The sequence below is a fragment of the Macrobrachium nipponense genome, chromosome 21 (assembly GCF_015104395.2).
Source record: "Macrobrachium nipponense isolate FS-2020 chromosome 21, ASM1510439v2, whole genome shotgun sequence".
Taxonomy (NCBI): domain Eukaryota; kingdom Metazoa; phylum Arthropoda; class Malacostraca; order Decapoda; family Palaemonidae; genus Macrobrachium; species Macrobrachium nipponense.
This window is the reverse complement of record NC_087212.1, coordinates 19,165,941-19,190,443: the sequence shown is the minus strand read 5'-3', so window position 1 is coordinate 19,190,443 and position 24,503 is coordinate 19,165,941. Positions and strand designations below refer to the sequence as shown.

Below are 24,503 nucleotides of genomic sequence, written 5' to 3'. Positions count from 1 at the left end.
GTGGAAGAACTTCTTCCACTCTTCTCCAGTCTCCTGATAAACTATTGTGGATGTTCAGGACTTTTGGAGAATGTAGCGCCAACCAGGTGCCATATGCCAAAACAGGCGTAAAAAACGCCAGAGGCAGACAGTTTCAAGGAACACTGTCATTGTCTGATGAAGAGAAAGAGGGGGCCTCCAACCTAGCGCAGATGCGCTAGAGGCGAACAAATCGGATAAATAAGAGTGTCCGATGTGGGCATCGCCAGACATCCTCGAGACTCTACCAAGCTCAAAGCTCCAGCAAGTGGAGAGGAGTCAGCCAGGCGCCAGACGCCAAATAGTGCCAGTCTGGAACCAGGCGCGAAGCTACTTCCAGGCGCGAGGCGCCAGCCATGAGTCAGGCGAAAAGCGCCTTCCAGGAGTTAGGCGCCAACCAAGTGTCAGGCAGGCGCGAGGCGCCACCCAGGCGCAAGCCAGGCTCTAGGCTTCATCCAGAAAAGATCCATTTCAAAGGAAACCCTGGTCTTCTTTGAAATAAGTGTGATCGCTAAAGCACTTCATGAATAACTTGATGATTCCTTCAAACAGCTGAGAATTAAAAGCGCTTGAAGTGCGAGCTTTTATGAATTCTTGTTCGTTACATAACAATATGTTGTGAAGGACATATTAGCTGTAACTTACGGGAGATGCAACTCTGTGTTGACTTCCCTTTGCACGAAGGAGGTCAAGTTGACCTACGAGAGATCCTTCTCTCTTGGTTTTACGTGTCTACGGATACGTTGCTGGGATAGGGAGCCGACACTGATCCTTAACTAAGTGAGTTAATTTCTATGTTAACATAGTGTTTTTTTTCTTTGGTTTGTTTGAAAGGAGTTTGGGGATAGCTCTTTTCAAACTAAGCACAAACCCTCGTGTTAGGATCAGGTGATCGGGATCGGTGTTGTGCTCCTTAATTATGCCCCTAGGCATAGGTGTATTGTCATGTAAGTGGATAAGACCCCATTGACAAATGACCATTAGATTCTGTCGAGTAAGTGGATAAGACCCCATGGACAGATCTACAAGAACTCTTAGCCATAGGTCACATCCTCGCTGAGGCTCTTGAGACGAAGCAGACTACTAGCAATAGCTAGGAAGTCAACCCTTCGTCTAAACACATAGGAACCAAGGTTTTATTTATTTATTACCTACAATGTATGTTGTTTACCTGTCTAATCAGTAATTAGCTGTCTCTTACCCTCTGCCAAAGGTGCCAATCAGCTAAATATATATCTGACAGGGAAGTTGAATGTATGAAAATATTGTTATTGTACAATAAAGTTTCATACATACTTACCTGGCAGATATATACTTAGCTATAGACTCCGTCGTCCCCGATAGAAATTCGAATTTCGCGGCACACGCTACAGGTAGGTAGGTCAGGTGATCTACCGCCCCGCCACTAGGTGGCAGGAATAGGAACCATACCTTCTAGAACCAAATTTTCTCTTCCACCTGTCTCCTGAGGGGAGGCTGGGTGGGCAATTCAATCGTATATATCTGCCAGGTAAGTATGTATGAAACTTTATTGTACAATAACAATATCATTTTGTACTCGTTCTTTTGTAATTACAGTTGTTATTATTATTATATATATATATATTTTTTTTTTTTTGGGAGGGGGGGTTGTTGTGTCTATCACAGTCCTCCAATTCGACTGGGTGGTATTTATAGTGTGGGGTTCCGGGTTGCATCCTGCCTCCTTTAGGAGTCCATAATTTTTCTTACTATGTGCACCGTTTCTAGGATCACACTCTTCTGCAAGAGTCCTGGAGCTACTTTAGCCTCTAGTTTTTCTAGATTCCTTTTCAGTGATCTTAGGATCGTGCCCAGCGTTTCTATGATTATGGGTACAATTTCCACTTGCATATCTCATATTCTTCTTATTTCTATTTTCAGGTCTTGATATTTATCCTTTTTTTCTCTCTCTTTCTCTTCAACTCTGATACGTTCTTCTTGATTTTGTCAATCAATGTCACGTCTGGTCTATGTGCATGCATCACCCTATCTGTTCTGATACCATAGTCCCAGAGGATCTTTGCCTGATCATTTTCTATCATTCCTTCAGGCTGGTGCTCGTTCCACTTATTACTGCAAGGTAGCTGATGTTTCTTGCACAGGCTCCAGTTGAGGGCTTTGGCCACTGAATCATGCCTCTTTTGGTACTGGTTCTGTGCAAGTGCTGGACATTCGCTTACTATGTGGTTTATGGTTTCATTTTTCTTATTGCACTTCCTACACATGTGATGCTGTTATCATTCCTTGAATCACTTCATCAGGAAGACATGGTTCAAGATGGAGACCCCGCGTTTGGTGTTGGCAGCCGTGAGGGAAGGCGACTTCATGCTGTTGATAGACTTAAGGGACGTATACTTCCAAATCCCTATTCATCCGATGTCCAGAAGTTCCTTCGTTTCTCTTGGGGACAAGGTCTTCAAGTTCAAAGTCCTATGCTTCGGGCTGACAACAGCCCCTCAAGTGTTCACGAGGGTCTTCTCTCTTGTGTCAAGTTGGGCCCATGCTCAGGGTATCCGTTTGCTGAGGTACCTCAATGATTGGTTTGTCTTGGCATGCAGGACAGGGATCGTCTACTTCGGTTCTGTCTGGAACTGGGCATCGTAGTCAATCAGGAAAAGTCGAACCTCGTACCCAGTCAAAGGATTCTCTACCTGAGCATGGTCATTGATACGACAGTGGCAAAAGTTTTCCTGTCGGATTAGATATTGGAGAAGTTGCGAGTGGTGGCGCCTGACTTCCTGTCGGAACCACATCAGTCAGCTCATCAGTGGCAGGCTCTCCTGGGAGCGTTGTCTTCCCTAGAGAAGCTGGTCCCTCATGGACGTCTTCATCTTCAGTCTCTGCAATAGAGACTGGGAGAATTCTGGTCACTGGCAGGGGACTCACCCCTGTTAAAGGTTCCTCTGTCTCTGGAAATGAGAGAAGACCTTTGTTGGTGGTTGGACAACCAGAATCTTTCGAAGGGTCTCCCTCTGTGTTTCCTTCCACTGGACTTCCTCTTGTTCTCAGACGCCTCCCTCGCAGGTTGGATGGCTCATTTAGGCGGCCTCATCACTTCAGAAGTTTGGAGTTTGGAGGACAAACAGCAACATATCAATGTCTTGGAGTTGAAGGCAGCCTTCCTGGGTCTGAAGGAGTTTAGGGAGAAGGTAGGAGGTCATTCTGTCATTCTCATGTCGGACAAAACCACGGTGGTAGCCTATGTGAACAAGCATGGAGGCCTGTTTTCTCGTCAACTTCATGCCTTGACCGTCGAGGTTCACCAGTGGGCGGTCAGCAATTCAGTAGAGCTCTCAGCCAGCTATATCCCAGGCAAACGGAATGTGGTCGCAGACAAACTCAGTCGTCGGGATCAGATCCCAGGCACAGAGTGGTCCCTTCATCAAGTGGTAGCAGACAAGCTCTTCCAGGTTTGGGGGAGACCCATGCTGAATCTTTTTGCGACTCGCTTCAACAGGAAGCTGGAGATATTCCGTTAGCAGGGTACGCATTCCTACATCCCTGGGACAACCTGGAGGTGTATGCCTTCCCTCTGTTTTGTTTGATCTGTCAAGTTCTGAACAGGCTAATGAGTTCACAGTGTCTCAGGATAACTTTGGTAGCCCCTCTGTGGCCTCAGGCGGAATGGTTCCCAGATCTACTGTTGTCAGAGGTTTCGAGGAAAATTCCCCCTTGGCAACATCTCCTGTGTCAGCTGCATGGATTCTACCAGTCAGTAGAATCCTTGTCTCTTCACGGTTGGAGGCTATCAAGTATCTCCTCCGAGCGAGAGGCTTTTCTCAGAGAACAGCAGGGCATATGTCCAGCAGTCTCAGAAAGTCGACCTCTGTGGTTTACCAAGGCAAATGGGCGATCTATTTTGACTGGTGTCGTAAACGGGGTTTTTCTCAAGTCGCAACCTCTATTCAGCGAATAGCAGACTTTAACCTTCCTCGGAGATGAGAAACATTTGTCCGTTTGTGCCATTAGAGGCTACAGGGCGCCCCTGAGTTTGGTGTTACACCTTAGAGGTATCGACATCTCCTCTTCCTGGGAACTTTCCTTGCTAGTTAAGGGGTTTGAACTTGCGTCACTCATCTGACAGGAACTTGATGCTCAAGACAGTTTTCCTTCTGGCCTTGGCATCTTCCAAGAGGGTAGGAGAGCTCCACGGTCTAAGCTATGATGTGAAGCACACCAGGGGTTGGGGGTTGGTGTCCTTCGAATTTGTCCCGGAATTCGTGGCCAAGACCCAAAATCCCCTCTGTGCACGATGACAGGTTCACTTTGTTTTCCATTCCATCACTGACTGACTTTGTGGTGGTGATGCTCAAGAGCTTTTGTTGTGCCCTGTCCGGGCTCTGTGTTGCTATCTTGAAAGGACTCGGCACCTTAGACAAGGCTGCTGCAGACTTTTTGTTAGCACAGGCCGTACGAAGAAAGAGGTGTCTACACTCCTAGGAGAATTATTATCAAACCATGTTCAGACTTTTAGGACATAAGATTCATGAGATAAAAAATGCAATGAGTAAAGGTTGTAACTCAAAATCTTTATGCACAAGAAGCAACTGAAGTTTTGTGCAAGTAATGCACTAATCAAAATTCTAACTCAGACTAATGTTTTTATTGCAGAATTAGCTAGTAGGCTCGGTTAATGAATGCCATGTTAAGTGAATAGGCAGTAGTCATAACTTATGGCTAAAATGGTCCTAACTTAAGCCTTGACACAGTGAAAGTTCAATAGGCTATTAAGAATTAACATATGACAAAAATAGAAGCTAAGCCTAACTTTGATGTATGCTTTCCTAATTTTAAAAATATATTGTTGTTCACTGCATTTTTCTTTTATAGTGCATTAGGCTAAGTATCAAAAAACAGCATATTGGGTTTTTGAAGTTCTGTAATCAAAAACATTTTATTAATTTGATTAGTGGGCCATGGGTTTCAATGGCATTTGCCATATACAAAAGAAGATTTAATAAAAAACTAAGAAAGTGCAAGTGATCCAGTTTTGATGAAATGCTAATTGGCTTGCTGGGGTTAGTGTGTTAACAAAGATTACAGCTATGAATATTAAATTGCGTGGATATGTACAGTTTACATTTAAAAATACATACATATGCTTGCTTATTTAGAACTATATCAAAGTTTCAAGTCACATTCAGGAACTTGGGAGTGACTGCAAGTTGGGGGAGTACTATATCCTATCCTAACCTTCCCTTAACCTAACCTAGGGCCTCATACCCTGACTCCCAGTTATGATCAAATTATGGCATTGTTTTCGAATTATTAGCTCAATTGTTAGTACTGCAGAATTTCAAACTAGCTTACATATAAGTTTCATTTCACTATTCAGAATATTTGGTTTCCCTATTGGTTTTTCTCAGTAATATAATTTCTAGTTTGTTTAATCCATATTGTCCTTTCTCTGCTGCCTTCCTTTCCCAGTTGGAGGCTTTGGCATGTAGAATTTTGCCTTTCCAGGATTTATAAAAAATATATATATACAATATAGGCTTATTTGATATCAAAGTACAGTACCATTGCATTTTAATAAGAGACATTTATGAAAAATTAAACACAAGTAATGAGGCCTAGATTTGAAAATGTGACCTTTTTAAAAGTAATAACTGTCTTTTTTTGAAAATCTTATATTCAAAATCAATACAGGAGTCTAATTCAACCGTGTTACCAGAGTTATACCTTAAATATATATTGGAAACAAAGAGAATTTTTCATTTTTATTGTTAACAATGATAAAACCAGGTTATTTATACAATATTTTGCATCCATTAGCAATCTGTTAAGTAAAGTGCAAACTACTACTTTTAGTGTTCAGAGATTGAAATAGAGCTTTGGAAGTGACGCATTTTCTTTTAACCTATGTTAGAGCATCGTGCCCTGATTTCCAACTATGGCCATTGTTGTATGGTCCTTCTGATTATTAGTTGAATTGTTGGAACTGCAGAATTTCAAACTAGCTCACATGTAGTAGGTCTCATTTCACTGTTTACAGTATTTGGTTTTCCAATTGGTTTTCTTTGTAATATAGTTTCCAGTTTATTCTTTACTTGTTATTGTCCTTTCTTTGCTGCCTTCCTTTCCCAGTTAGAGGCTTTGGCATGTAGAATTTTGCCTTTCCAAATTCTATAAACAATATACAATATAGGCCTATTGGATATCAAAGTACAGTGACATTGTTTTAATAAGACACATTTATGAAAAATTAAACACAAGTAATGAGGCCTAGATGTGAAAAGAACAACTAAAAATCATTTTTTAAAAAATCTTATATTCAAAATCAATACAGGAGTCTAACTCAACCATGTTGTCAGATTTATACCCTAAATATTTTTTAAACAAGAAGAATTTTCCTCTTTTAATATTAACAATGATCAAACCAGATTATTTAATAAGTACTCTGCATCCATGAGCAATTTGATAAGTGAGGTGCAAACTACTAACTTTCAAGAATTATTTTCAAAAGTAAAAACTTTTAGGGTGTAAGTCATGAAATAAAAAAAAAATATGACTAGTAAAAGTTCACAGATTAAAAAATGTAAAAACACACACACACACACACACACACACACACACACACACACACACACACACACACACACAATGCAAAATATTTACTAAATAAAATTTAACTTATACTTTTCTCACAAAATTAGACAGTAGTGAATGGGCAAGTTAGTCATAAGTATGTACTTGAATAAAAATATACCCTACCCAAACCTAACCTAAGGCATCGTGCCTTGACTTCCAGATATGCTCAAATTATGGAATGTCCTAATTATTAGCTTAATCATTGTGACTACAGAATTTCAAACTAGGTTTAGATTCTTCTTAATAAACTCACTTAGGTCTCATTTCACTGTTTACAGTATTTAGTTTTCCAATTGGTTCTTATTTTTATTATAGTTTCTAGTTCATTCTTTACCTCTTATTTTCCTTTCCCAGTTGGAGGCTTTGGCCTGTAGAATTTTGCCTTTGCAGATTCTACAAAAAAGTATAGGCCTATTGAATATCAAAGTACAGTGTCACTGTTTTAAAAAAACCTTTCTAAAAAAAAATTATAATGTATTTGACATCCATTAGCTATCTGGTAAGTCAGGTGCAAACTTTCAACTTTCGTCCTCATAGATTGAAAAGGTACTTAGGAAGCGATGTATTACCCTGTCCTTCAAGAATTATTAAAAAAAAAAAACTCATGTTGTTTTCAGCTCCCTGTAACTTAGCCTAGGTCACAGCAAATCGTAAAATTTAGATGTTGAAGGGCAACAAAATTTTCCCAAAATTATGAAGAAAACATCAAATTTGACCTAGATTCTCTTTGTCACTTGTTAATTCTTGGTTATTGAACTTCCATTGTGTGTGGGCACAGGCTACAACCCTTATCTTAGCTACATTCTATTACGACGAAATTGCCTCTTTACTCTTGATACGGCAATCCTTAATTGCTTGTGCTGCCTTATTTTGTACAAAAAGTAAACATCGCCTAAGTCAAATCATTGTTTAGGAAATTATTGCATATAACTTACACTATAGAGTATTCTCGTTGTGCAAAAAGATCAGTCAAAATTCGTGTTTACATCAGACGTCACTTACTGACATCACAAACAGTGTTGATGTAGATACAGTGTCAAGTTGGATCAGTCATTGTAGATGCAGACGAATGTGTATCCAGAGTCGTTTGTTCAAGTAGATGCCAAGAGTGTCAATATGGAGTCATAGTTGTTTGTAGATACTGAGCAAGTAGTAGATTCAATTCTGATTACAGGTAGTCCCCGCGTTACGACAGGGGTTCCGTTCTTGAGACGCGTTGTAAGCCAAAAATCATCGTAAGCCAGAACATTGTCAAAAATCTTAAGAAAACCTTACTTTTAATGCTTTGGGTACATTAAATACTATGTAAACTGCATTCTTATTGCATTTTTCATAAAAAAAAAAAAAAAACTTCTAATATTGATTATTTTGCATTTTTGGTGTCATATTTCTTCTGCCAGATCAGTGTTGTAGGCGCCATAACCCTGGAACGTGTCGTAACCCCGGAAATAATTTCTGATGAATATAATTGAAAAGCGCCTTAACCTCGGAATGTCGTAAGCTGAACCCGTCCTAACCCGGGGAGTGGCTGTATTATTATTATATATTGTTATTATTATAATTATTATTATTAGTACATATTAGTTTTATTGAAAATAATAGCTGTTTCAGCTGCATTTATTTTGTATAGAAGTTTCTCGATTCTTCTTATTAGTACTGACTTTACTCTAAGTTGGCTATTAAAAGCCAAATGGAGGATTCATGTAAAAAATTTTGTATTGTACAACTGAATATATTGTACAAATTGGATCTTCTGCCTAATCGGCAAAAGGTGCTAAATGACTCATTCTGGATTCCTCTTGCTCCATTTTGCACTGCATTTTGTATAATTTATTCAGTTTGACAAATACGTACCATGTATTTTACATGAATCCCCCATTTTGTGTTTTAATAGCCAGCGTAAGTATAGAAGGAAAGGCAATACAGGCAGTCCCCTATTTATGATGGGGTTCTGTTTTTGAGATGCGTAGTAAGCCGAAAATCTGCGTAAGCCGAAAATTTGGCGAAAATCATAAAAAATCCTAAGAAAACCTTACTTAGAATGCTTTTGGTGTCTATTGAAAACTATGTTAACTGCATTTTTATTGTGCTTTTCATCAAAAAACCTTAAAATATTGTTTAATGTATATACAGTGGACCCCCCGTATTCGCGTTCTCCGGATTCGCGGATTTCTCTCGGGAACATTTCCCCGCATTATTGGGGAAAATTCGTGCATTCGCGGTATTATTCTATGAGAAATATCCACAAATTCCTGGGTTTTTTTTATCAATTTCATCATAAAATGCACTTTTTGTGATAAAACTATATTTAAAAAAACCAAGTATGAAAATTTGTAGTGGTTTTTCTTGAGTTTAAATGACAAAATAGGCTGTTTTTAGTGTTTTTACAGGGGTTCCAAACATTCGTGGGTTCTAACAATTCACAGGGGGGTCTGGTACGCATCCCCTGCGAATACGGGGGGACCACTACTCTGGTAAGGTTTGATATTTAAAGACCAATTTTATGGCCTAAAATTTTGGGACTGAACATTACATGTGGTATAGGCTAGTTTTAAAAATGTGCAAGAGTTTGGCTCTAGGCAAAGCCTAAGCTTTGGATTTCCCGACAACAGACAATAAATACAAATGTCGTTTTACGTATTTGAGAAACTTTTGTTATTGTTATGTTGTTTCTATATTGAAAAAGTGCAAACTTTAGGAACTAGGCTAAGCCTACCACATTCTTTGGATTCCATGACAACGAAGTCAACAAAGCAGCATTTGTTTCCACAGAAGTCGACAAACTTCTGTTTTTGTATAATAACCACAACATTAAATATATATATGTTGGTTTACTTATCTGAGACTATATTATTATTGTTATGTTGTTTTTAATTTACGGCTGTTCTAGGCTATGATAAATGCAGCGTACCTTCATTTCTCGAATGCAAACAAAGCATCTACTGGCCGCCACCATTTGTATTTCGTCAGTTGATAACTTCTTCATTCATGATTCACAGAGAATCTTATTTTTTTTATTCTTTTGGTAAAAGGATGCTGTAAATTGAAAAACTTATTCGTGCAATAAATTGAATAAAAAAAAAATTGAGTTAAATATCATAAAGTATAAAATTAATCAAAGACTGCTATCAACGAGGCCAGGAAATATTTTCTAGAATTCTTCTTCTGTTTTAATGTCATTAGCCCGTAAACGCCGAAGCGGTAAAAAAAAAATTGTCTCCCGTGTGCCGGAGGTGTTTCAGAGTGAGCGCGGAAGCGGAAAAAATATTTTTTTCAAAAAATCACAGCGCGCTTAGTTTTCAAGATTAAGAGTTCATTTTTGGCTCCTTTTTTTGTCATTGGCTGAAGTTTAGTATGCAACCATCAGAAATGAAAAAAATTATCATTATCATGTATAAATAATGCGATATATGATAGCGCAAAAACGAAATTTCATATATAATTGTATTCAAATCGCGCTGTGCGCAAAACGGTTAAAGGTAACAAGTTACTTTTTTTTCGTTGTAATGTACACTAAATTGCAATCATTTTGGTATATAGCACATTGTAAACCGATAAAAGCAACACAGAGAAAATATTATCACAAAATAATGCATGAATTCGTAACGCGCGGATGTAAACAAATATTTTTTTCAAAAATTCACCATAAATCTAAATATTGTCCTAGAGACTTCCAATTTCTTTCAAAATGAAGAAAAATGATTGAATATTACTATACTGTAAGAGTATTAGCTTACAATTGCAGTTTTCGACCATATCTGACGAGTTAAAAGTTGACTGAATGTCGAATTTTTTTATATATATATTTTTTATATGCAATTATTTCGGAAATAAGAAAAGCTACAACCTTCAGATATTTTTCGTTTTATTCTACATGAAATTGCGCACATTTTCATATATAAAACTCTATGAAATGCCTAATATGAAACGGAGCAAATATTCCGAGAATGGGACGTACGCATTTCGGAGATTTGTGGCGGAGAATGTCGCGCGGAGGGAAGGAAAGATTTTTTTAAAATTCACCATAAATCTAAATATTGTGCTAGAGACTTCGAATTTGTTTCAAGATGAAGATAAATGACTGAATATTACTAGACTGTAAGAGTTTTAGCTTACAATTGCGTTTTTCGACCATTTCGGTAGAGTCAAAGTTGACCGAACGTGGTTTTTTTTCTATTTATCGTGATTTATATGCAAATATTTCAAAAATGAGAAAAGCTACAACCTTCAATTATTTTTTATTGTATTCTACATGAAATTGCGCACATTTTCATATATAAAACTTTATGTAACGGCTAATTTAAAATGGTGCAAACATTACCACAATCGCACGTATGATTTTTTCGGAAGAGTTACTGCGCGGACGTAAAGAAAATATTATTTTTTTTCATAAATTCACCATAAATCGAAATATTGTGCTAGAGACTTCCAATTTGTTGCAAAATGAAGGTAAATGCTTGAATATTACTAGAATATAAGCGTTTAGCTTACAATTGCGTTTTTTGACCATTTCGGTAGAGTCAAAGTTGACCGAAGGTTGAAATTTTGGCAATTATCGTTATTTATATGAAAATATCTCAAAACTGATAAAAGCTACAACCATGGGTTGTTTTTAGTTGTATTGTGCATGAAATTGTGCACATTTCCATATATAAAACTTTATATAACGGCTAATTTTAAAATGGTGCAAACATTACCACAATTGCATGTATGATTTTTTTCGGAAGAGTTACCGCGCCGACGTAAGGAAAAAGTTTTTTCATAAATTCACCATAAATCGAAATATTGTGCTAGAGACTTCCAATTAGGTGCAAAATTAAGGTAAATGATCGAATATTACTAAAATATAAGAGTTTTAGCTTACAATTGCGTTTTTCGACCATTTTGGTAGAGTCAAAGTTGACCGAAGGTTGAAATTTTGGCAATTATCGTTATTTATATGAAAATATCTCAAAACTGTTAAAAGCTACAATCATGAGTACTTTATTGTTGTATTCTACATAAAAATGCGCACATTTTCATATATAATACTTCATGTAACGGCTAATTTACAATGGTACAAAAATTATGTCAAAGTGATTAAATAATTTCCGAGATGTGTCACTGATACTTTTTAGTGCGGCAAGAAAGAAATTCGCGCTTGCGCGCCTGCATAACGATTGTAAACAAAACAACACCTTGATCCGTGAACTCCCAGCATCCCCCAAGGCGCGTGATTCAAAAGTTTTAGGCTGGTAGGCCTATAAGTATTTTTCCGCGAATTTTAAAAAAAACTTTTGTAAGTCGACGTAAAATACGTCCAGTCGGCACACGAGAGAGAAAAAATGTCGACGTAAAATACGTCCAGTCGGCAGTAAAGGGTTAGTATATGTTTCATTATAGCTGTCGGTAACTCAGGATATCCATCAGGTAAAGATAGAATAAAGAATAGAAATCAATGGTTATTATACTGTTTGGTAGTTTAAGTAGTTGAAAAGAGATAATGAAAATTTATGATTACTATATTGTGTGCTAGGTAAAAGTGGTTGCTTGCCGATTTTTTAACAAAAGGTTGGAAGCTTTTTTTGTTTTTGTTTGTTTATTATAGTTAATGGTGAATTAATAATTATTTGAAATGAGTACATACTGATTATGTATACGTTTTATCGGCATATTCTAAGCTTTTAGCTTCTTAGGTTTAGAAGTCAGAATCATAGACTAGGCTACAGTAGTAACTGGTAACATAGGCTAGGCTTATAGCTAGAATCAAAACGCAACATTATAAGGGACATTTGCCAAAGTCCTTATATGTATATGCAGTAAAAATGGGGTTGAACATTACATGCAGTTGAGAACGTAACCCCCACCGATAACGGGGGACTGCCTGTATTAATAATATTTGAAAATAAACAGTACATACAGGCAGTCCCCGGCTTACAACGTTACAAGGTTACGATGCTTTTCAATTACATTCATCAGAAATTATTTCCAGGTTTACGATGCATGTTCCAGGGTTATGACGCTTACGACGCTGATGGAAGAAATATGACTCCAAAAATGCAAAATAATCAATATTTGAAGGGTTTCTTTATGAAAAATGTATTAAAAATGCAGTTTACATAGTTTTTAATACACCCAAAGAATTAAATGTAAGGTTTTCTTATGATTTTTGATGATTTCCGGCTTATGACGATTTTTGGCTGATGATGCGTCTCAAGAACGGAACCCCGTCGTAAACCAGGGACTGCCTACATGTACCATAAAAATTCTCTCATCTCAGTAAAAAAGAGAGAGAGAGAGAGAGAGAGAGAGAGAGAGAGAGAGAGAGAGAGAGAGAGAGAGAGAGAGAGAATCATTAATTTTGTTATGTTATTTAATTTACACATAAGAGCTTGAAAACTTATGACACAGGATTCAAAAATGTTGTTTTTGCGTTCAGGTGTGTGAAATACTCGCTTATGATAATTAGTTAAGTTTCAATGAAAAGTTCGCCCTTTTGCGGATTTGCACAACTCGAATCATGTAAGATTGAGGTACCTTAGAATTTCTACTAATTGTTTCACCTACATAATTTATTTTGGAGGGATTTTTATGCCATTGTATAGAGTAATCATGCAGCTACAAAATTAAACAAAATTAAGCAGTCTACCATGAAAACTGTCAAAGCAATGCATCTTAGAACAAAAAGAAGGTAAAAACATTTTCTTCGTGTGTTGCATGGGTGACTGGCACTTTACTTAAGGAAAACATAAAGTTCCGCATTCATTAGTTTTTTCAGATTTTTCTTGCTGCAATTACAGCTTTTTGCATTGTATTGACTAGGTAATTTACCTGGGTGTGCTATGGACAAAAAATAAAATTTTTATTTTTGGGGTGGTATATTTTTTGGTAATTTTGTGTGTGTGTGTGGGGGTTGGGGGGGTGAAGGTGCAAAATTTTCTCATATCCCATTTCTTCTTATTATATCACCTACTTGATAGTTATTTTGGCAGAATTTTTATGCCATTGTGTAGAATAAGTAATCAGCTGCACAATAAAACTATTGAGCAGTCTACCTTGAAAATTGTCAGAGATGCATCTTTAAACAAGAAAGGTTCTTGTATAAACTTTTACTTTGAAATACTGGGGATATTGTGACTTGAATGTGAATGTTATAATAAATTGGTTTATATGAATAAACTTTTGTTGTTAGGTTTTTATATGAAAGGGACAGTAATTAATTTTTTAAGCAGTATCGTGATTATATTATTTCAATTTTCTCAGATGTGGAAATGTTAACTGGGCACGACGGCAGACATGCAATATGTGCAATGCTCCAAAATTTGGTGATTTAGAAGAAAGGACAGGGTACGGGGGTGGATTTAATGAACGTGAGGGTGTTGAATATATCCATCGAGATGAGTCTGATGATGAATTTGATGAGTTTGGCCGAAAGAAGAAAAAGTTCAGAAACAAAAGGCAGTCTGTTAGTGAAGACAAGAATGTAAGTATTTTTCATGTTTTATATATTTCATAATTCAGATTCTATGAATTGCTCATTACATGTACTATATATACTAGTAAAATATATATGTATGTTGTGAATGCATCATCTAAATAAGTTTTTTTTTTTTTTTTTTTTTTTTTTTTTTTTTTTTTTTCAAACCATGATTATAGGCAGTCAGTCAGATTGTAGTATGTTCTTGAGGGAGGTGTAGTTTTGAAAGTGACATCATCAGAAAAGGAGTGAAGGGAGCTAGTGTCATTTTGAAGTAGGCAGTCCTCAGTTATTGGTGGGGGTTCCATTCTCAGCATGGCATTGATAAGTGAAAACCGCCATTAACTGAAACTGCACTTTCGGTTAATGGCGCCTCTGTTAGGTATGTTAGGACACCATAACTCTTTTATCAGCACCTTATGGCACAAATAACCAAAACTCAGCCTGTTATGGCACCATAAATCTCTGATTTTATGGAGGTCTAGCACCATAAAAATCCGGATCGCCATTAACCAAGTCTGCTGATAACCAGGGACTGCCAGTAATTGTTCCTGGGAAAATACAAACTACCACAGTATTGTCTTGTGTACAATGATGTTCTTGGTAGCAGCTTGAAATGATTGTTGAAGCTTGGTAAGAAAGTGATTAAATGGCGAGTAGTTCCATAGCCTTCTTACCTGTGAAAAGCAAGTAGTACTTACTGTACTGTACTTTTTCCTCGATTGTTGTTTAGTTCAGATGTCTCTTCGCTCTGTCAGATGTATTTTGATAGCTTGCTATACAGAGCTTTTGTACTCAAAAGTGTTATTACAATCTCCCTGAACACCTGAATTAGCCCTGGTCACTGACCAGCCCAAACTGTATCCCCATAATTTCCCCACAAAGTGGGTAGTTAACTGTTAGCGCTACCAATGCTGCGGGTAAAATCTTGTCAAATGAGTTACCTGAGGTACCATTGGCAATGCTGCTGCAAATACCGGCTGCCAGAGGCCTACTTCCCAATAGTGTGCTGAGCAGATTTGTCCCACATCAGGCAAACTTTTGGTCATTTAGCCCAACCCCCATTTAAAGAGTTTTTGAATTTTGGATATCAGATTATGACTTTGGCCTGTTATCGACGCTTTTTCTCCTGGATCTACACTTTATTGACTATATTGGAATTTCTCTCCCGATTTTGATTTTGGATCGGTACTTTGGACTCACTATGGATTAGTTAGGAAATAAAACTTTGTCGTCTGCTAACGCCTCTGCTTCTGCTCTGTCTACAGTTTCACAGGCGATTTCAGAGTCTTCCACAACCCCATATATTCATCCTTTATTGGGTTTGAGACGTAATGTGTCCACTGTGTTTCTTGTGGGTGCTATGGCAGTAGGCGATTCATTTGTGCCATTGTCGAATGTATCAATATACCAATTGTGTCCTACGCCTCTCCTTTCACTAGGGTAGCTGGTAATTTTCCTTCTTCGGTCCCCATTGGTTCCATAGCTCGTAGCCTGTCCTTAGTTGCCCTTTTGAGTACAGTACCAGTTGGTATATTCTCCACCTGTCCAATGTTGGTAGTAGGTGCTCCGGTGGTTACTTTGAGTGTGGCTTCTACCTTTTTCTCTCGGTCTTCTACTTCTTTCTCAACTTTCCTACAGCTATTTCTGTTCTACCTTCTAAGGTATTCAATGTGGGTTCCGCTTTGGTTCTGGGTTATCCAGGAGTACTTCCTCCTCCTCCCTGAATTAATGTGACTTCAGCTACAGATACCTGGCCTGGTGTGGCAGTGGTTCAGCTGGGGTGGGGTGGATTGGGTGTTGCGGCCTCTCCGCCCTTAAGGGTGGACGTTGGTCGCCCAGGTGTGGTCGGCCCAGGTGTTACTTCATCGTTGCTGGGTGGTGTATGGTTTGTGTAGTCAAGTGCGACTAGCTCAGAGTTTTGTCATTGTCTTTAGTTCGTATAGGGTTTGCGCAACTGAGTGCATTTGGCTCAGATATGATGCAGTCTGGTATGTCAGGTGTTGGTTTCATGCATCCAGGTGTAGCGAGGTCTGGGTTTCGGGCGCAGCTCTTGCCAGTGGTCAGCCTGTCTTTTCCTGTTCCGGTTTGGTTGGAGTGGTCTGGCAGAGAATTCTCTATTGAAGAAGAAGAAACAGTACCAGATGTGATTATTTTCCAGTGAATGAAAGCGAGCATAAGTGGATGGTGGACTTTATCCTTTCTCTCTATCTGAAGTCCAGGCTCCTGAGGAACTTGCACAACTAATCAAGCATTGTTTGGAATGTTGTATTCAACCTTGCTTCCTAATTGGAAGGAGTTCTATGGGGTAGCGCTTAACCCTTCTGCCAGTGTTAGAGTTCCACTCAATGAATCTGTTGAGGCTCTTCTCTCTCGGGTGCCCTTGTCGAATTGTTTGGTAACGGTTACACCTTGTGAGGCTTGTATTTTCGAAGACACCTTTCACAGCCAGCCTGAGGCCTTGTCCCACTGTGTGGATGTTGTCTGGGTTGATGGGGTTTCTTAAGCTAGATGGATATACAGTAATACCCCAAACTTACGCAATTCGAGTTGCGCAAATTCACAATAACGCGAACATTTGCGAATCATTCAGAAACACTGCAAAACCATGCAAAAGTGTTTGTTTTATTATGTAAATTATTTGAGATGAATCTTACCTACTGTTAAATTTAGCTATATCTCTCTGCCGATTTGGCGAGTCGGCATTGAAAAAAAAAATCGAATGGCTGCCCGGATGACTGTGTAGTTTACCTGTTCTCCACCAGGTGTATTTCAAATGTTTTAGCTCTTGTCAGAATTCTCCTTGCCACCATTGCAACTAGGCGATTGTTGGTATTCTTTGAAGTTAGGCTGTTTTACTCCTGGTTACGGTATTGCAATTTCATTTTCCTATGATATCTTCCACCGGAAGGAAATCCAATAACATCAGGGTATGTAGGAATGTTTTTGGTGTAACCAGGATGGTGAATTGGAAGTTGATCAACATTCCTTTGTACTGACAAGGGTACAGAGTGTGATCTTGGAACTACTAGATGTGAAGAATGTAGGAAATTGTTTTGAGAAATTTATGCCTAAATTTGTCAGATATAGGAAAGACTGGAAACTAATAGATTGCAAAAGCAATTAGTTAGATCAGGACTTAAACCTGTCAGGCTATCCCTATTCAGACTAGGCATTTTAGTAGGCTAGTATTGACTTCCTTTGTAGCTCCACCTTCTGCTTCCCATTCAGTTCAGGAAAAGCGTAACAAGAAGTTAGAACATTAACCTATTTTTAGTTCTAATACAGTTTGAACTGAGTTCGTGACGGGAACGTTCCGATCCCTCCATAGTGTGCGCTCATTTATGCATTCCCTGTTATAAGTAAGGTGTTGGTGCCCTCGTCTGTACGTAGCCTGAGCCTAGGACTGCCCTGTGACAGTTGTAAACGTCCGCTGCCAGGGAACAGGGTCGGTTTTCGGGACGATGGGATTCTGTGCCCTCCAATACCTACTTTGCCCTTTTCATGGTCTGAATCTCGTTTAAAGCGTTCACCAAAGGACCACTAAAGGATCGCCTAGGACCGTTAAAGCGTTCACATAAGGACCTTTTCGGTAAGTGTTAATGCTCGCTCCATAAGCGCATTCTGTCATCTTCAACACCTAATTTGAGGTGTTAGCATGTATAGGCTTAATAATATATGACATAGGTATAGATATTTTATTGAGATTATAATATATCTGTAGCGAGTTTTACACATTTAGATATGTCACTCAGTTGACTGTTTATCTCTCTCATGTTTTGGTTATTCTAAATTCTCGTCTGCTAGCATATTCCTTTTTCTTCGTAATGCTTGTGTTCGTTCTTTGCATGCTTCCTCTTCGGTTATCGGCAAATCTCTTATTACTGCCTCGATTAAAGTTTCTCTTTCAAGTCTACACTGTCTGTAGTATCTAAAGTTCTCGCCGAGTTAGATATTCTAGCTTCAGAGATTTCTAACTTGGTTTCATATAGGAATGCTTTCAAGTATGTACGAGCACATTCTGACAAGGCGGGAGCGTCGTTGTAACTCCTCTCCCACCACCTTCCACTTCTGGCGCCTCGTTCTCTCTTTCCCTCAGTCGACTCATGCGGACTGCAGACCAGCGTTCCCAGACCGATAATTATTGTACGAGTACGATAATTTGACCCTCTGTATGATAAACGATTATTAATCAAAATACGATGATTTGAAGAGGTTTGGTACGATAATTTGATCTGATACATCTGAGAACCCTGCTGTGAACACAGTTGACTCGTGTGAACACAGTTGACTCGTGCAGACAATACAGAGTCCCGAGTCGCTTAAACTGTCTTCCTCTCATTGAGTCGTGGTGGTCTTCCTCTTATTGAGCCATGGTGGATTCGATACAGCACTCAGCTGCTGTCACCTCTTATCGACAAGGGTTGCGGAGAAAGAGCAATCCTTTAAGCTCTGTTGTTTACCTCCTGTTGACAGCTGTCTCCTCCTGTTGCCTGCTAACAAAAGAAGAGTTTGAATGGAGTTGGAGGAACTCATTTGGGCTGGTCGGCGTTTGTTGCCACACTACGCCTTGCTGTATCCTCATTTTGTTGAGGCCACATAGAGAATATATCTTAATTGTCTTAGCGTATTTTGGCGCCCTCTAAATATTGGAGAAGAGAACCAACGCTTTCTCTAATTAGAGAGCATTTCGTAACTTTTCTCGTCCTCGGACACACAATCTCCCTTTGTGTCTGCCTTGGCTTATCATTTTTTCTTTTAAAGTTGCAGAGAGCCGAAGGCCGCCTTTTGCTGTACAACGCTTACTGGTCCTTTAACCGTCTTTAGTAGGAGGTTCACTTTCTTTCTCTTTCCTGTGGGGAAATGAACTTAAGACTGACAGACATGCTGATGGATTTTCAGTCTAACTTTAGTTATTACCTTTTATCTACATTGTCTCGTCTCTGTGAATTCTTAAGAGAGGTGGAGACGCCAACCCAGTGGGAGTTTTTAGCAAGGAAACAAGTAACTGATTTCTGATGCTGCAGGGTAATGTCCTCATGCTTATACTCACTCGGTTTGGAAGAAGTGAGAACACTTACGGTTCCTGTCAGATTATGCAGCTCAGTTTAAGGTGAAAAGGGATTATCTATTGGTAGTCTTATTTATACCTTTTGGGGATAAGTGCAGGTTCAGGTTCTGGGATATGAACAGTTGCAACCTCCTAACATGCATGGAGAGACTTGGGACCAGTATGTTACATGGTGGAGACGGTGAAGGGTAGTTATGATTCTTTTTGGTTGTCCTCCACTGGTTTAATCTCCCTCTTATAGCTTCCCTTGTCTTCAGCAGAAATCTCTCACAAGTCTCTTTTAGTAGGAGGTTGTATATAGAGGGAATGATGGTCCAAGGGTAATTCGTAAGGAAGACACCCATAAGTAATTGGAGATATTCTTGGAAGTTTGGAGACTGAATAACAGTAAGTGTCTGCCCATATACTTGTTGGTTTTCTAGTATGGTTTTAGTGCCTTTCCAAAGAACGGTCAGACTTGTGGTACACCATACATCCACAGTCATGCAAGTTCCTTCAAGATGTTTTTACTAGAAGGTATTGCTGCTCTGTCCACTTTGTTTGGGTTAGTGTGCAGCCCTCTATAAGTTATGTCAGGCACTTGTTGCCCATTGGCAGATGGTGTCAACCTTAGGAGGAAGACACTTCTACTGAATCAGTGATTCAAGTTCGCCAACTCTGTCAACAGTATTCCAAAGGCCAAGGACCTGTTGCTTCTTCTATCCCAATTTCTATGCATTATATTGTTAATCCTTTATATCCCCATTCTTATCTAGTGATGTGGGGATGATACTTAATTATGCATGCTTGTCGGTCAAGATGAATAGGCATGTGCTGCTTGAAGAATTTTAGACCTAAAGGAAACTTCCTATATGGTAAGGGCTTTGCCTCATTAGGAAACATGACCTCACGGGATATTTTCAGATAATCATGCTTAATTAATGTACAGTTTCAGCGTAAGAATTACGACTTACAAATAACGTTCATTAAATTTGTAAGTAATCCAGAACCAACTTTGGCTCTAGGACTGTAGGAGGGACTCTGAAACCAGGGATCGTCCATTTTGTTCTTAAACCCAAGTCCAGGTTTGGTCTTTTCCCTCTGTCATGCAACACAGAGTTTAACTAGTGTCATTACACTTTCATGCAATATAGAACGGTCAACACTACACCTGGTAAAACGGTTTAGATGTCAGGGCAGTGGAAAGACATCAGGATGCTTAGCAGGTTTATTCCCGGTCAGAAACAAAGTCTTTGTGGGAAGTTTGCTGCTTTGAGTAAAATGAAACTCCATATTGGTTTGATCATTCATTCTGTGGAAGGACAGTGTTTTAGCAATTGGGGATTCAGGAAGAACAACTGCCTACAAGGGCCTTTACATCCGTAAGTTTGGCACTTGGTGTGGATTTAAGGAACTCTCATTTAGCTTCCTAGCATGTAGATGAACAGGGACATCCGAATGATTACTGCTACATTGTTGGCCCTCAAGCTTGAGCAGTGGATGTTTCCTTAAATTTTGCCTAATTCAAATCATAGGCCTGCCCCTCATATCTACTCTGAATTCTATTGAGCAATTTCAAGTTCAAAAATTGCTTAGTCTCCTGTAGAGCCCTTGTAGCTTCAGGGCAAAAAAAAAAAAATCAGAATTTCCAATGCTCTTGGTAGATGTCTCATTCCTCCGTTGAGAAGAAATCAACTCTACTACACAATTCCATACAGTTCCATTAATGTAGGCATCTCCTTAACTGCTTGGAGATGTTAGAATGTCCCCTCCCAATAATAAGATTTTCAAGTATCATAGGATCTCTCCTTAATTTAAAACTGCCATGGCCTGGGGTCAGAAGCAGTGGTCTTGTGTGTGGCTGAGGGTACCATTCTGGAGGAATTTTCAGCACCTGGAGCCTTGTAGACGTCAATGTTTTCTGTTTAGAGGAGATAAGACTTTTCACTGTCTACTTCCAAAGTTATCGTTCATACGTACTTTCCTTGGTATAGCATCAAGTACTTTTAGATCTTGCTGAGGACCAGGACTGTAAGGTGTTATGATTGAAGCCCCTTCATCTCTATATCAGTCTCTCTCTGGAGTTTAGATGCAGGTCTAAACTATATCTGAATTTACTGTAGAACCTGTTATTTAGCAGTGATTAAGAAGTAAATTTATTGTCAGCTCCCTTCTTTAAGCTGGTGTAAAGGGAATGCTACTTTAGCTTTCTGCCTTAGAGCTGAGGGTGATGTTAAGGCTATGCTTTACAGTTCTCTGTAAGAATTCCAGTGTAACCCCTTGGGGGCGAAAGAAGAGGAAACTTATCTATCCTGTTGGGGCATTAAATTTAAAGGTTAAACCTAGAACATTTTTATCATCCTTTTAGAAACCTTGAACATCTTTGTCAAAGGTAAATGCTGAAAGAGGCAAAGTTAACCTTTGGTTTTGTGGTTTTAAGAAAAGCAGATGTTGTGGTCAAAGGTTAGCCTGAAAGAGGCAAATCAACCATTTGTTTTGTGGTTTTAGAAAACCTAGCTGTCTTTGCCAGTGGTTAAGTTTGAAGGCAAAGTTAACTTTTTGTTTTGTGGTTTTAGAAAACCTAGAATGTATTTGTGAAGGTTAAGCCTTGAAGAGGCAAAGTTAACCTTTTGTGTTGTGATTTTAGAAACTTTGTCAAGGAACACAAGGTCCTCTGTGACATAATGGTTAGGCTAGTGCATGAGAACTAGCTCCATATCTTCTACCTTTATTGAAGTTAAGCATTCATAATGTGAGCAGCAGTTGCAACTTCATTTAGTGTAAAGTCAATTTGTTGCTCCAGAATGGGATTGATGTGTCACAGTAAAAGTACAATTCAGTTTTTGCCCAATCACTACCTTAAGTATACAGAATTGTGTTTGAAAACAGTAAAGCCCTTAATCCGCTACTAGTAGTGGGTAGTCTTTTCCTGAACTGAAAATAAAGAGCAATTCTTTAGGCCTTTTTGTTTAAATCCCGAGTTTTAGTATTTTGGGGAGCATGAAGGTCCAAATTTTGTATAGGAGCGTACCTTTATATTGTAAAGGTATTTATTTTATGTGACTGTCGTTTTATAGGGCTTTTGGACCCAGGCACAGGGGTCCCTATACCGCTTGCATTTCATGCTGGCTGAATCGAAGTGGTTTTCTCAGCAAAGGCTGCTCTTTGCTGCATACATATGAGAGCCTTGCTCCCTGAATGGAATCCAACTTCTGGTGGTAGTAAAATCCACCAAGGATTCCAGATCAGGTGAAAATGTTTTGGGTTTAGTATAAGAAACCTTTAGCTCGAATGGCTGAGCGGAATTTTGTCTAGCTGCACTACCCACCATCCTCTTAATGTGGGAATCAGCTAAATTTAACAGTATGCAAGATTCATTTCTAATGATATAAATTTTCATAATAAAATTTATTATTTGGATACTTACCTACTGTTAAAGTAGACCCACCCAGCCTCCCCTCAACTTTGTGGGCTGTCAAGGAGAATTCTGAAGAGCTAAAACATTTGAAACACACTTGGTGGAGAACAGGTAAACTAGACAGTCATCCGGGCAGCCATTCGATTTTTTTGTTTGTTTGAAAGCCGACTCGCCTAATCGGCAGGGAGATATTGCTAAATTTAACAGTAGGTAAGTATCCAAATAATAAATTTTATTATGAAAATTTATATTTTTAAGTTTTAAAGTCTTTCTGTATAAAATTTTATGAAAAATGTATTATTTATATTTTTGTACATGCATAAATATGATACAAAGGTGATTAGAGCACCTACAGCTAGTGCATATACGTACTTTTACAAGATGCTGGCGAGGACGATGACACTTTCCTAGACTCGCGGAGTGACCATCATCACTGTTCACGTGACCGTCCTGCTGGACTGTGCACGCAGTGATAAGTGTGGGCTCCCCCTTCGGTCCTCTTGAGAGGTTTCGGCCTCGACGAGGACTGGGACGAGTCGGAGGACAGTATTGGCTCTCTCCTGTCAGGTGTACACTCAGCCCCACCCAAACGACGGTCACGGTGGTGGCAGACGTTTCGCTTACAGTACGAGATTCTTAACCCTCCTTGGGAAAATGTTTTCTCCAGATGGCAACGTTTCTTAGACTCTCGGAGCGGCCATCACTGCAGGTTGATGGCTGCCTGTGACTTGCTTCTCCGGCTGCTAGTTCCGCTGGCAAGGCGAACGAAAATGTCCAGTCCTCCTCCCCCATTCCCTCTCTTTCTATGGGTATGCCAGGAGGGGCGACATGAATAGGAGGGATCCTGCAGAGTGCTCTCCGTAGGATTTAGCGTTGGGGACTGCGTTCCTGGAGGGACCTTTGGGCCCTACCAGACGTAAGTCCACTTCGTCTGATGAAATTTGGGGGGTTTCGCCAAGCGCTTAAAATTCTTCAGAATTTCTAGCACTCTCCGAGTGCTTTTGTCTTCTACAATCTGCAAAAACTTGGGCGAGACCACGATCGAGAGTGGGCAAGACGAGAATTCCTGATAATTGTTACTACAAAAATTGGGAATCTCGCCGAATGGTCGAATTCCTTGGAATTTCTGGCGTCTCAAGTGTGTTTTGGTTTTCCTGTAATTTCCAAACACACACTGTCAAGACAGACATTCCTGGTAATTGTTATTACGAACTCGGGAGTCTCACTAGCCCATTAAATTCTTGGAATTTCTAGCATTCAAAAGAAGTACTGCTGCTGAAGGAGGAATATCTCAGGAGGGGCTCGGCCTGGATGGACCTGACGGTCCGTCGCCTCAGTACACGGTGACCCCCGGATAGGGAAGAACGGGCAATAACAGTCACTGTCCTCTCCACCTTCCCCACCTCATCCTTCCATTCCTCTTCCTTTTGGGTTGAGGATAAGACTCGAACTTACACTGGCTGGTCGGGCGATTGATGCGGTAAGCTTTCACATAGCGCTTCCTTTCTATGTTTCTTATCAGAATCATAGAAGCAATCCCGCTCCTTCCTCTAGCAAGGGGAGGAAGGAGACTGGCAATAATGCAAACCCTTCCCAGAACTTTGCATTAATGCCTCCGACTAAATATTCTTCACAGCCCATTTTTGGATGAGTTACAATTCCTCTCATTTCGAAACGAAGCCTATGTGAATGAATGAATTCCAGGTGTTTATGATAATGGTGCCGCAACGAAATGGTCAAGGAACACCTTCACATAGAGGCATGATGGGACAGATGCTGACCAATAGGAGAGCAGGATCTTACGGCGGTGACTAGCATCAGGAATCAGGAACCAATGGGAGAGTGGGAGGATGGTGGCGAGTCTACTGAGTTGGCGGCACACGAGTTTTAAAATGTTCTCGGCGGCCCGGGCGAATCTGAGACTTTACAGTACAGACACCCTTTCGCAA

At 39.4% G+C, this 24,503-nt stretch overlaps 1 protein-coding gene across 8 annotated transcripts in view; it reads left to right on the top strand.

Moving 5' to 3' along the window:
• The window catches only part of LOC135197822 (zinc finger Ran-binding domain-containing protein 2-like), a 210,659-nt gene that overhangs the window by 56,623 nt on the left and 129,533 nt on the right, over nucleotides 1-24,503 (top strand). For all 8 annotated transcript variants that reach the window (XR_010310667.1, XR_010310668.1, XM_064224964.1 and 5 more), the window contains one exon: nucleotides 13,873-14,092. Coding sequence is in view for 6 of the 8 variants with exons in the window: in XM_064224964.1 (XP_064081034.1) it covers nucleotides 13,873-14,092 (220 nt within the window). In the remaining 2 variants the exon portion in view is untranslated. The remainder of the gene's footprint in view (nucleotides 1-13,872; nucleotides 14,093-24,503) is intronic.